The sequence below is a fragment of the Aegilops tauschii genome, chromosome 7 (genome assembly GCF_002575655.3).
Source record: "Aegilops tauschii subsp. strangulata cultivar AL8/78 chromosome 7, Aet v6.0, whole genome shotgun sequence".
NCBI lineage: Eukaryota > Viridiplantae > Streptophyta > Magnoliopsida > Poales > Poaceae > Aegilops > Aegilops tauschii.
The window spans coordinates 61389339-61402845 of NC_053041.3; the positions used below are offsets into that span (position 1 = coordinate 61389339).

Sequence of the window (13507 nt, forward strand, 5' to 3'; positions counted from 1 at the left end):
TTTGTTATCTATGGTTAACACAAAATCCAATCTCAGGGTTAGCAATATAGTATACACTACCAGTCTGAAACAAGCCTTATGGTAGCTTGTAAGAGTGGGTATATGTGAGCATATACCGAGCCATTGAATTATGTTACTGAAATCATTCCAAGAAAATATGCAGATTTCTAAACATGTAAAAAGAGAAGAGAGTTGTTATTGTCAGATCACTGTTCAAAGTAAGGTTACAGTTTTCTATCAGTCTTCAATGGGTATATTTATTGCTCTTGAGTGACATAGCAGAAATTTTTATAGCCCGAGAAATCATTGCTGCTATTTGTACTTAGATTTATGGGTGCTATGGCGCTACGGTACACTATACATTTAACTGTAACATACAGAAATGATCACATAACATTGAAAAGAACCATCCAGTAACTGAAATAGTAGTGTAATCTAAATTCATATGTCTCCCAACCATTTAAGGAATTTGAAGTGCTTATACTTATAAATTGAAGCAGATGATCGCAGCAAATGGCAAATTCTTTTCATGGATCTTTGATCCCCACTCTTACAACATTTTGTGCTGATGGTTGCATTTATATGTGATACAAAAGGTGCACCTTGCTTGTTTGTTCAAATGACTAAAAGAAAATACCCCCTTCTTTTTATAGTACACATTCCCTTGACACCCATTCCAAAAATTTAAGCACCCATGCATTTTAATCTATTTTGGCAAGGCCAAGGCTGGGGGAAATCTCCACATTGTATATCTGCTTATATTTCAGTTGAACACTTTTGAAGAAGTTGTTCTTTATTTTGCTAGTGTGTAGATGGGGAAGATCGGCAACCGATGGCAAGATGTTGATGTGGTGCCAAGCATAGCTGATTCATGGAGGTACAAAGTTTGAATTCACTTTGTATTATTCTTTGCTCAATGGAGTAAAGCTTATGTGATGCCTTATCCTGTCAATGCCATTGCATTCCATCCAATGTAAAGTTTCAGTATTTAATTTTCTTGGTGATCTCGAATAGGTTAATCTGTTCTCAGTTTCTTGAACTGTTATGTATTGTCTGTAGATATGCTACAATTGTCACTCGAGGCCATGATGGCTTCGTGCTGGGATCGCACAAACAAGAAGAGGTTGTATCAGTTCACTCGGTGACAGTTTTGCTTTGGGAGTATGATTATCTGAAGTGTTCTAGGTGTTCATGCTATTATGCTTTGATCGCAGTACTCAAAAGTATGTGTCAAACATTGCTGGTCTGTCGTTCAGTAAGGATGGGCATCTGCTTGCTGTGGCATCAAGCTATGGTTACGAAGAGGGAGAGAAACTGTAAGACCGAACTTTGCCTGCAAATTTTCTGTCACTTACTAACAGAACATAGAGTTGACCTACGGTTTCTTTTGCAACTTCCAGCAACTACTGCTCATTACACGCTAACAAGTGCACAAACAAGGTTGGTGCGCACAGTGACGCGGAGGAGGCACGCCCCTGCCACTAGTATCCTTGTAAACATGACCGCGGACCATGGATCTCACAGTCGCTTGATCAGAAAGAATCTTTGTTGGATGCCAACCTTGAAGTTGCAAATGAATACAACAAGGAACTATCAAAAGATGATTTTGAATGGGATTCTGTTGATGAAAATGTTGTTACAACTGTGGACTGGCCCAAAAAGGACATCCATTATGCTCCAGCTCACCTTTTTTGGTGTCTGGGATTTCATCCTTACAAAGAAATTGCCCTTTTTCATGATGATTATAGAAGCGCAACATTTGCTTATATTTAAATAGGTCAAAGGTTCGATACTTGGGAATAATGGATCATGAGTATTCTAATGTGGATATTTCCTTTGCTTACACACAGTGTTGGACGATGGACTTTCCAACATAGTCCTTTTAAAGACCAAGGCAGTCTTTTAATAATCTGTGAACTAATTATTATAAGGATTGTATTTTGTAAAACATGGTTCTAACAATAACGAAATAGGGTTCCCCCCGCTTTGTACTATTGGAAATATGCCCTAGAGGCAATAATAAATTAGTTATTATCATATTTTCCTGTTCATGATAATTGTTTATTATCCATTCTAGAATTGTATTGATCAGAAACTCAGATACATGTGTGGGTACATAGACAACAACGTGTCCCTAGTGAGCCTCTACTAGACTAGCTCGTTGATCAAAGATGGCTATGGTTTCCTTGCCATAGACATGAGTTGTCATTTGATAATGGGATCACATCATTAGGAGAATGATGTGATGGACAAGACCCAAACTATGAACATAGCATATGATCGTGTCAATTTTATTGCTATCGTTTTCTGCATGTCAAGTATATGTTCCTATGACCATGAGATCATGCAACTCACTGACACCGAAGGAGTACCTTGTGTGTACCAAACGTTGCAACGTAACTGGGTGACTATAAAGGTACTCTACAGGTATCTCCGAGGGTGTCTGTTGAGTTGGCATGGATAAAGACTGGGATTTGTCACTCCGTATGGCGAACAAATCATGGGCCGACAGCGTGCTATAATATAAATCGACCCATTATTGGCCCATTCGGGTGACGGGCCATTAACATGCTGAAATGTTTTGGGGCCTTGGCTGACCCAATTACATGACGGGCGGGAAGCAGGCCGGATGTATAACGGGCCAAAATTAGGCCCAACACTCTCAAGGTCCTTTAACGGGATGATAGGCAGTTTGGGCTAGAATGTATCCACGAAGACTACGGGCCGTTAAGAGGCCGAAAGTAACTACGGACCAGAATTAGGCCCAGGTGCAACTCGGGCCTTTAAATGGCCGAAAGTGAAACCGGGCCAAAAGAGGCCCATATGTAGAAAGGGCCGCTGATAGGCCAAAACTAATATCGGGCCAAACTATTAAACGGGCCATTAAGAGGCCGAAGAGCAAATCAGGCCCCCAATGGGCCCGATGGCTCAGTAGCTGTTAAAGGGCCGTATCTGTTATGGGCCGTAATTTGGCCCAAGAAATGAAAGTCTGTTAGCAGGCCGGATCAGGTATGGACTGTCATTTGGCCTAAACTATTGCAGGTTGTTAACGGGCTGGATCTGATATGGGCCGTAAACTGGCCCAGAATAGTGCAGTCATTTAACGGCCTGTATCTGATGTGGGCTATAATTTGGTCCAGAAAATGTTAGGCTGTTAACGTGCCGGCCCATTAGATCTGACGAAATCTTGTGGGCCTGTTCCTGGGCCGGCTTTTAAACCTATATGGGCCTCTATTGGGCCGTCCCACGTGTCAATGTTTCATTGGCAATTCTTGTCAAATGGATGGTTGACATCTGTCCCAACGCTGAGCCGACACGTGGATCATCGGCGAATGAGAATTTTACACGTGGAAAATCACCATTGGTCCGGGCTGTTAACGGGTTATCGGATCCAAACCGGAACCCGATAGCTTAACGGCGACCCGTTACGGTGGATGCCACGTGTCGGTTACCTTTGACGAAAGCACTTCTATGACGCACGATTTATTTAAAGTCTAAAAGCAAATAACATTTTCTGGAGCCTACATATTCTAGCATCAGTTTGTTAAGTATGAGGTACATTCTTGTAAGCTAAACAAGTGATTTACAAAATATATGAATGCACATCCAGCGGTTTGTTTACTTAAGCATGAAATCAAACCTCGAAACATCACAAGCCTGCTATAGTGCTATTGCTATATTGAAGATAATGAGTAACAAACTACAAACCCCATCAGGGATATTCATCACAACGGAAATGAAGAAGCACACCCCCGACCACAAAAATAGGCCCCAGGACAAACAGTGACACCTCAAGCGCCCAATAAAACTAAAAAAATTCAGAGCTCCCTCATCACACAATCAAAGTAACAATCAAGACATAAGGAAACAAAAAAAAAAGAGAGGAAAGAAATTGAACCATCACATGTAGGCATGTAGCACAGGAACACGAACAGCCCGACGAAGCCCCGGATCCAGACGCCGTTGTCAACACCTCCAAGTAGTCATCGTCCTCAACACCTTGCACCAGGAACCTCCACTCTCCAGCTACGTGCTCGCCGTCCTCTCCCATGACTCCTGACTCACCGGATCCAGCGGTTGACTGGCCGATGCCATACGGGGAAGGAGCGCAGGACGAGTGGGCAGCAACCAGTCTTCGGGTCGGTTGCTGATCTGGTGGGGTGGGGGTGGCGGGTGGAGGCCGGTCGGACCGGGGAGGCTGCAGCGGCTGGAGCAAGGAGGGCGGCGCCTGAACCCTAGCGCGAAGGGGGCGCGTGCGAGAGTGAAAAATAGATCGGGAGCATGGTGGAAACCGACTGAGCACCGACCTGTTAGCTAGCGCCTAGACCGCAGCGACGGCAACGAACGGATGCGTCACACGCGCATCACCAAACCGACTAATGACCAAGTTACTGGTGGGGCCACAATCGTCACCCAATGCCTCGTTGAACCAGAAGTGAGTAAATCATGGGAGCTTAGTAACTCTATCGGTTTTTATGTAAACCTGTTCCTACTTATTTCAACTACGTAATTTATCCAATGCCCTGTACAGGTAATTCCCACCAAGCTCCGTTTCATAATTTTTGTCGTGGTTTTAGTTAAAAGAATGGAGGAAGTGCCATCTATTCCCAAGTTCTTCTGTATCATATACGAAATCAGTTACTTGGTATTGTTAAATTGTACAACTTAAGTCAAATTTATTTTGGTAAATTGTACAACTTCACTCAATTCTCTTTCGTTGCAAACAGAAAACTAGAAATCCAAGACGAAGCATACTCGGTCAATTACATCCCGTGCTACTACACACTTCGAGATAAATGGTATATTATGTTCTTATTTTTAAAAGTAATGTACAATTGACTTAGCCTATGTCCATTGTCTTGGTCTTGCATACTGAATTTTACCTTCACAGCTCCAGGTCCTTCTACTACTGATGAAGAAACAATGAGATCAAATTAATCAAGCCTTTATTAACTTGGTACCAGCTTGTGCAATGATTCATTTTGTTAAACTTTTTACACATTTTTATGAATTTTCTCTTGTTTTAATAACGGAGTTCATCTTTCCCACGAAATGTGAATATGTAGTGTATTTCTGACGTGCATTGATATATGTGGTATACTAGTCTTGGCTTTTCATAGCCGCTTAGTTATAGCCCTAGGCTTTGAATAATCCTGGCTCCGGCGATGGTGCGCGCACGATTTGGCTGCCAAATTATTGGCGGACGTTTTCGCGCCTTCGTTTCGCCGCTCGTTGGAGAAAATCCTGTAGGGGCGTGGCCGATCTGAGCTGGGCGAGGCAAAATTGGCTTCAATCCAAGCTGTATCACGACAAGTCACGGGCAGTCGGGCACAACCACTAAATTGGCTTCAATCCAGCGTTGGTAATCCATCCAAACAGACCCTAGCTAGTAATGGAGTATGGAGCGAGTGAGGGCTTTTGGTGGCCGGGCTACAGGCAGGCCGCAATCTCGTCCATTCGAATGGGCTTTGGGATTGGCGATCCGTCATTTCACTGCTGTGGGATGGCAGGCCTAGTGGGTGAATTACTGTCCGTGATACAGCTAGGCTTCAATAGGCGTATTGTGTTCGGCCCATCACCCGTTCCTGTACCCCAGCCCGCGGCGTCCCTCGGTGGCCTGGACAGCAGTTTTGGTACAGAGCGATCTTTCGAAACAGCACATGTTATATGGGCCCGGTGACATGTGTGGAGCAGGTGGATCCACGCGTGTGGGTTTCCTCGGCATTACCCTCTCCTCCACAGAAAGCTTGCGTCCGCGGCTGCTCTCTTTTTCCACACGGGCGCGTTGCGGCGGCGATTCCCCACCGGCGAGATTTCGACGGACGAACTGGAGGTCAACGGGTATGTTCTTGTTCCTCCAAGTTCTCTCTCCCCCTAGTTCCTCCCCCCACTTTTCTTTGCAAATCCATTCACTGATGGCGGTTTGACTGCAGGAGCGGTGGAGCTAACATCACCGGATGGAAAAGTGATGTGTTCCCGGTGGAATCCCAAGATTCCATGAGTGCTCCATCCCTAGAGCTTGAGAAGGACGAAGAAGCAGCGGTGGTTGGAGATGGGCAGAGATACGAGGTGTGCTCTGAAGCTACAAGCGGCTGGACGAGGAGGTGCGGTTTTTTCTGTCCCCCATCATGCTTCATTCGCATCTGTTCAGCTTAAGAGATGCATTCTCGACATACCCTGCTGGTACAATCCTGTGATGGATTATTTAGAAAGACCAAATATCAAACAGTTAAGTCTCTGATTTGTGCTGTTTGAGTCGTGTCCGTAGTAGGAGACGTAGAGAGTAATGGTTTCAGGTTGTTCGTTTTAGATTTCTGAATAGCTTTCTGGTTTGTTTTTTGGATTCTAGGATTAATAAGACAAACCTGTCATTGACACATAGTATCTGTGATGTTTGGATTCCTAGCATGCTCTGTTGGATCTTGAAATTATGGGTGTTTTTTGTGGATGTAGCAGGCTGCAAAAATAGATAGAATGAGTTATGCTAATCATGGGCATGCATATTTGGATTACGTAACTAGAGCTGCTTTCTTATGGTGAAATACATAAATGCAAATTAGTAGGCGATACTGAACTATGTAGTTTTTTTATTTTAAGCGTGGCGTCTGACATTTAGGCAAGAGTAAGCGAGATAACTTTTTGTTGTGATTATGGCTGGAGTACTGAGACTCATCACGCATGCAGACACAAAATCTGTCTTGTTTGGATTCTAGGATGAGTGTGCTGGACCTTAAAAAGATGGCTGATTCTGTATTCAAAAAGTCTGAAAAAAAAGAGGATGAGTTATACCAATTATGGTTGTGGATTTGGCTTCTGTAAGTAGAGCTGGTTTCCGATGGTGACAGGAGAAATGCATTTTTTCAGCTAATAGTGAGCTGGATATGTGTATGTGATTTCTACTGTGGCGTTTGATATCTATGCAGCGGGGAGCCATATTTCATTAGTTTTTTTTTTGGATTTCTCTAGTCTCTTGTGGTAGTAGGTATCTTGATCATACGAAGTTTTCCGGCACATACAGATCTTTTGCTGTTATTGATTTATGCTAGTGCTATATCATGAATAGATAACTAATTGATGGCTGTTCTTTTTGATGCGACACACTGGCTCAGGGTGAGGCTCGGGAAAGCACCTGGTGAGAGGGACATGAACCACGACAGGAAAACCGCGGTTGAGCTGTTTGTCCGTGCTTATGCTGAAAAATGTGAAGGGCATGTCATCAATCCAACAATTGGCACGGAATTTGACTCGTTGGATGAGGCATATGAGTTCTACAACCTATATTCATGGGAAACTGGGTTTGGTATACTGCTGGCGAAGAGCAGGCTCAATGTGCAGAGAACAAGATGTATGCAAGAGATTGTGTGTGCATGCGCGGTACGTTTGTCTAAAAAAAAGCATGCTTCTTCCTGGTTTTTTGCACGGTACGTCTGTGTAAATTCAGATCAACCGCTCGTGTCTTACAATGTGCTGCTGTTTACCAAACAAAAATCTTGGTTTTTTGCACGAGCTGCTGAAAGTTTCTTCCTGGTAAATTGTGAAATGTATCAATAGTTTTGGACTGAAATCTGCCATCATATAGATATGCATTTGATAAGTTCCCCACATGAACATGTGTCTTCTTCTCAAACACATTTCCAAGCTACACGACGAGCAAACCTCAGGAGAGACTAGGTACTTGATCACCAAATACGGATGGTCGACCGCTAACGATGTAGGCATGTCAGACAACCAGCATACCCCGATTTGGAAAGACATTATGAAAGGCCTCGCCCTCTTCCGGGACACCACCCGGGTTAGCATCGGTAATGGAACCACTACCTCCTTCTGGCTTGACCTTTGGCTCCCTCGCTCAGCTCAAACCCTAGCCCTACAATTTCCGGCTCTGTTTTCACACTCCAATCGAGTCCACACATCAGTGGCACGCGCTTTGACATCGAACAACCTCACCTTGGATCTAACACCTAGGTTGTCTCACGCAGCCGAATGCGAACTGCTTGAACTACGCACTATATTGGCCACGGTGAACTTAAATATGCAGGTTGCTGACAGGAGAACTACAAGGGACGCTGAGAAACCTTTCACCGCTAAGCTTGCTTACCAAGCGGTTTGGAGGACAAAGCCCACGGACACGCTCGCCCCGGCCATCTGGCGGAACTACGCCCCAAATAAATGTCGACTCTACCTCTGGCTTGCCCGCTAGGACTGCCTCTTCACGAATGAACGACGGTTCAGACGGGGCATTGCTACTTCAGCCGCATGCCCCTTCTGCGACCACTGTGAATCCATCAACCACCTCCTTCTCGAATGTCAGCACCTAGCTCCACTTTGGGGGGAGCTCGACAGCCTCTGTCCGCGTGCGCCACAGGGGCTGCTCCAAGCTTGGGAGGGCGAATGGCACAACAAAACTAGATCAACAGTTCTACTAGCCGTTCTTTGGAATATCTGGAAGCGACGGAACGCCAAGGTCTCTTGGAACATACATCTTGGGCTTCATGATGTGGCAAGCTCCGCTGCGGAAGATCTTAAACTTTGGTCCCACCGCTGTAATAATATTCAAAAACAAATTCAACTCAGGGACTGGGGCTCCATGTTGTTCCACCTTGCCGGGAGAATTTAGCCCCCCGCTACATGTAATTTTATTCCCTCCTTAACCCCCATGTACTCTCTGTTCTCCCTGAGATCTGTAACACCCCGACGGTTGGCAATAAAGGTTCAGGCAGGCGTAAGCCCACCGTTGAAGCGTCAAAAAAAAGTTCCCTGTCAGCGATCCATTTGACTCACTAGGGCGTATGTTTGTAAATACTGTAATGTATTTGTACCGTTTGTGAACCATATCAAATTGCTAAGGTGGGTGATGGGTATTCCAATTATGCATAGTTCCTAGTTCTGTACGTAGATCATGATGTGTGTATTAGTAAAAATCAGCACATGTTGTGTGTTAGCTTAAGTTATTTTGTCAAAATGTGTCGATTTTCAATTCAGTTCTAGTGATAATGGTTTGTGTTGTCTCATCAGGGTGAGTGTGGGAAAAGCATATCTGGAGAATTTGGAGAGGGAGGCCTGACCGAAAAAGTGCTCGCAAGCTAACTGCAAGCTGGTTGGTAAAGAGGGCTTGAGTGGGTAAATTAAAAGATGACTTAGCTGTCAATGTAAGGCAGTTGATATTTCAGTCATTTTCGACTTCGATTCAGGTGGTGTTTGGTTCTCTAGTCCTAGGACTTTTTCTAGTCCCAACTAAAAAGTCCCTAGTCCCTAAAAAGTCCCTCCCTATTTGTTTCCAGAGACTAAAAAGTCCCTAGTCCCTTTCTAGAGGTTATTAAATGACCATATTGCCCCTAGTATATAGAAAAATAACAATCAAACAACACCATGGGGTGGCGGGCCAATGGGTGCATGGAGGGGTGGAAAAGTCCCAAAAAGTCCCAAAAAGACTCGCCTTAAGAGTCTTCTTCATTTAGTCTCAAATGCCTAGTTTAGTCCCTAAAAAGTCCCTCCCGTTTGGTAAAAAAGTCTGTAAGAAGGACTTTTTCTAGTCCCTACACAAAAAAGTCCCTGGAAACAAACACCCCCTCAGTTGTGGTCTGCATGCTAATCTGTGCAAAATTAAATACATGTGATATATCGTGCATATGGTGATGGTACATTGGAGTTAGGAGGTGATCAAGGGTCCAAAGAATTTCATGGCACAAATGTGTGACTATGCTTTCGATTGAAAATGTTGTGCCAGCGATTGGTAATCACAAACAGGTTATGGAAATGGATAAGCAATGTGCATAGTCATCTGTGGAAGTTAATATTGAGTTTCAACTAACATTAGATATTTGTCAGTAAATACTACTCCCTCCGTAAAAAAATATAAAAGCGTTTAGATTATTAAAGTAGTGATCTAAACACTCTTATACTCCTATTTCTTTACAGAGGGAGTACCAGTTAACTACCTTGCTATCATTACATACACTCTGATGTGTAAGTCCTCGTCCTGTTTACTCTCTAATCCAATATTGTAATCGGGAGAGCGGTTAATTTTATTTGCCAGTACTCACGGCACAGTTGGCGCGTGATTGGAGCAAAGAACTTGTGCCAGTCGCTTACAGCGTACTGGTCAGTTCTGTACAGGTGTTCATGAAACCTTGTAAACATGTTAATGCGTGGCTGTTTATACAGGTTAAATAAGTTAACAGCATTGGCATTAATTTATCAAACTCGAGCCTACAGGTCATGGTTCATCTACGTGCACATTCAAACTTCTGGTAGACTAACGAGTGTAGGATGTCAAATAGATAAAATTGATTCCCAGATTAAATATAGAAGTTTTCACACTAACGGGCAGAACTTGAGGAGTTTTATTTGTGCAGCCGCAAAAAACAAATTAATCTGGATGCGCTTAATCAAGGGTGGCTAATATAATGAAGAACAAATCTTAACAGTCAGCTGGCCGGCATTGCTCCACGATCCCTCTAGTCGAACTTGTGGCCAGCCATGGAATCCGGTCACGTACAGGTCTGCGTCTTACTGTGCATGGCTATGCACTCAGCTCGACGCAGTGTGCGTACATGTCAGACCAAGTGGTGGAAGTTTAGATTCGTTTGCATGTGATGGGACCTACCTGGCTGCGACCAAAGTGAGGTCGCAGACGTGAAGCGCTAATGCAAATCGGCCATTATAGATGAACATGGCGCAATTAGTCAAGACTAATACTTCTGGATCTATCGCATTCACCGTTAGGACGCACATGTGGCTAAGCTGTTCCAAATTTCTAGCGTGTAAAACAGATAAAACTTAAGTCCAAGTTTAGTGCTACTGGCTTTTAAACACAAACAGCGGCGTAACCGTGCTGCATTTGCTAGTCAAAACGGACAGACGAATTAACATCAAACAAAATAAACTTGCTTAGTTCGTGGAGAGCTAATGGTGAACGAACATGCGTGTTCGCTGGCCGCCAGTGCTCCACGTCCGCCCTTGACCAGCTAGTGGTCTCCGCTGGCCAACGATCCTCCACGGCATGCACGCATAGGTCTACAGCTCCCATAGCAGTGCGTACATGTCAGGGGCACGTCTGAGTTTAGATGACTTTGCATGTGCGTGGGGCCTCTCTGGTCCTACACGGGCGCTCTCCTCTGATCACCAATCGACCACGACGTGCATGCACGGGTCGTACAAGTCTGCACGCGCATGGGGCATCAGTACTAAAAAGCCCAACGCTGTGCGTACATGTCAGTTGAGTGTAAGAGCCCTAGGTGCTTTTGCATGTGGGTGGGCCAGAGCTGGTTGAATACAAGCTGAAAATAAATAGAATACAGGCGGTATACACTCACAGCGGGAATCCCAATGCTGGCCAGACAGCAGGGATAGCGGCCTGCCTGTAGCACGGCCACCAAACGCATTTTTCGAGTATGGAGCCTCCTTTCTGCGTGGATGCATGCTGCGGTGCAGCGATAGACGTCAGGCCAGCTCAGATCCCTAGTGCGCATGTGAATGGCCGGGATGAAAACTGCACGAGTTCCTCGGCCTCCATTGGCATTTTTCTGTGAAGCTCCTTCTGAAAAAAGTTCGTCGTACCATTCTCTTAACCAGCCACGAGTTCGATATCCACACCACAATCTACATCTACTACTACATAGACAGACGGGCTCCCGCCTGAGCAACCCGCACCACAAGAACGAGCCAATGGAGATCGAGCTCTGGCTCATCTGTGCGACGCTCGCGGTCGTCTCGCTCCTCTACTTCCTGGCCAACCCGACACGCCGTGCGGGCACCCGGCGGATGCCGCCGGGCCCCACGCCGCTGCCCGTCATCGGCAACGTGCTCAGCCTCCGCGGCGGCAACCTCCACCACACCCTCGCGGGCCTCGCGCGCGCCCACGGCCCCGTCATGACGCTCAGGCTCGGCCTCACCACCGCCGTGGTGGTGTCCTCGCGCGACGCGGCCCGGGAGGCGTTCACCAGGCACGACCGCCGCCTGGCCGCGCGCGCCGTCCCTGACGCCGCGCGCGGCCTCGGCTTCGCCGACCGGTCCATGGTGTGGCTGCCCAGCTCCGACCCGCTCTGGAAGAGCCTGCGCGGCATCGCGGCCGCCCACGCCTTCTCCCCGCGCGCCCTCGCCGCGGCGCGCGGCGTCCGCGAGCGCAAGGTGCGCGACATGGTGGGCCACTTCCGCGGCCGCGCCGGGAGGGAGGTGGACGTCGGCCAGGCCTTGTACGCCGGCGTGCTCAACCTCGTGTCGAGCGCGCTCTGCTCCGTCGACGTGGTCGACATGGGCGCCGCCGAGCCGGGGCAGGGCGTGCGGGAGCTCGTCGAGGACCTCGTCGCGGTGATCGCCAAGCCCAACGTCTCCGACCTCGTCCCTTTCCTCCGGGGGCTCGACTTGCAAGGGTGGCGTCGCTGGTCGGCGATACGGATCGGGAAAATCTTCCGCATATTGGACGGCATAATCGACCGTCGTATGGCATTGACAGCTGCGGCTGCCAACACGTCCACGGAGGAGAAGCATGGTGATTTCCTGGACGTGCTCCTCGAGCTCTTCTCCACGGGCAAGATCGCCCGCGACGGCCTGACGGCCATACTGTTCGACCTCTTCTCAGCCGGGAGCGACACCATGGCCCTCACCGTCGAGTGGGCAATGGCGGAGCTGCTCCGGAACCCAGGCGTCATGGCAAAGGTCCGCACGGAGATAGACGACACTCTCGGCGGCAAGGAGACCATCGGCGAGACCGACGCGGCGGGCCTGCCGTACCTCCAGGCCGTGGTGAAGGAGGCCATGCGGCTGCACCCGGTGGCGCCGATACTGCTGCCCCACCGGGCCGTGGAGGAAGGCGTGGAGATCGGCGGCTACGCCGTGCCGGAGGGCTCGACGGTCATCTTCAACGCGTGGGCGATAATGCGGGACCCGGCGGCGTGGGAGAGGCCCGACGAGTTCGTCCCGGAGAGGTTCCTCGGCGTGGCAGACCAGGTGGTGGACTTCCGGGGCAAGGCGTTCGAGTTCATCCCGTTCGGGTCCGGCCGGAGGCTGTGCCCCGGCGTGCCGATGGCGGAGCGCGTCGTGCCGTTCATCCTGGCCTCGCTGCTGCGCGCGTTCGAGTGGCGGCTGCCGGACGGCGTGTGGGCCGAGGAGCTGGACGTGAGCGAGAGGTTCACCACCGCCAACGTGATGGCTGTCCCGCTCAAGGCCGTGCCCGTCGTGGTCACTGAATAATGGACGTCACAACGTGGAAGTACACGTCGCAGTCTTTCTCGCCAAGATTTCGTGATTGGATTACTCATCTGTCTTATGTACATGTCAACATAACACGCCATCTACTCTAAAAAACACGCCATCTTAATTATTCTTGTCTCTTTTTTGCGAAAATAATCTTATTATCTTCTTGTGGGATAAGATTATCACTCGGATGCTATTTCTCACGTGCCTGAAATTTCTCTTCGTGTAAGTCACTTTCTTCCTTCTTCCTTACCTCTTGGCCGGACCTTGCCGGAGAAGAATTGGCCCCACCATCTATCTTAGAATGATGTCA

The 13507-nt window shown here is 47.5% G+C and overlaps 2 protein-coding genes across 2 annotated transcripts; both read left to right on the forward strand.

Moving 5' to 3' along the window:
* Positions 1-812: 812 nt before the first annotated feature.
* On the forward strand, positions 813-9321 carry LOC109755511 (uncharacterized). Its single transcript, XM_020314412.3, has 7 exons — positions 813-877; positions 1060-1123; positions 1525-1694; positions 5695-5841; positions 5934-6104; positions 7110-7374; positions 9016-9321. Exons 1-7 carry the CDS (start codon positions 813-815, stop codon positions 9085-9087), a joined length of 954 nt encoding a protein of 317 aa, XP_020170001.3. The 3' UTR covers positions 9088-9321.
* Positions 9322-11504: 2183 nt separating this feature from the next.
* Positions 11505-13321, forward strand: LOC109755520 (cytochrome P450 76M5). Its single transcript, XM_020314417.4, has one exon. It carries the CDS (start codon positions 11668-11670, stop codon positions 13189-13191), a length of 1524 nt encoding a protein of 507 aa, XP_020170006.1. The 5' UTR covers positions 11505-11667; the 3' UTR covers positions 13192-13321.
* Positions 13322-13507: the final 186 nt, after the last annotated feature.

Coding starts and splice junctions, on each gene's coding strand:
- LOC109755520 (XM_020314417.4), top strand. CDS start 11,668: ATGGAGATCGAGCTCTGGCTCATCTGTGCGACGCTCGCGGTCGTCTCG.
- LOC109755511 (XM_020314412.3), top strand. CDS start 813: ATGGGGAAGATCGGCAACCGATGGCAAGATGTTGATGTGGTGCCAAGC. Junction 6,105..7,109: donor ACAAGCGGCTGGACGAGGAG/GTGCGGTTTTTT, acceptor ACACTGGCTCAG/GGTGAGGCTCGGGAAAGCAC. Junction 7,375..9,015: donor AGATTGTGTGTGCATGCGCG/GTACGTTTGTCT, acceptor TTGTCTCATCAG/GGTGAGTGTGGGAAAAGCAT.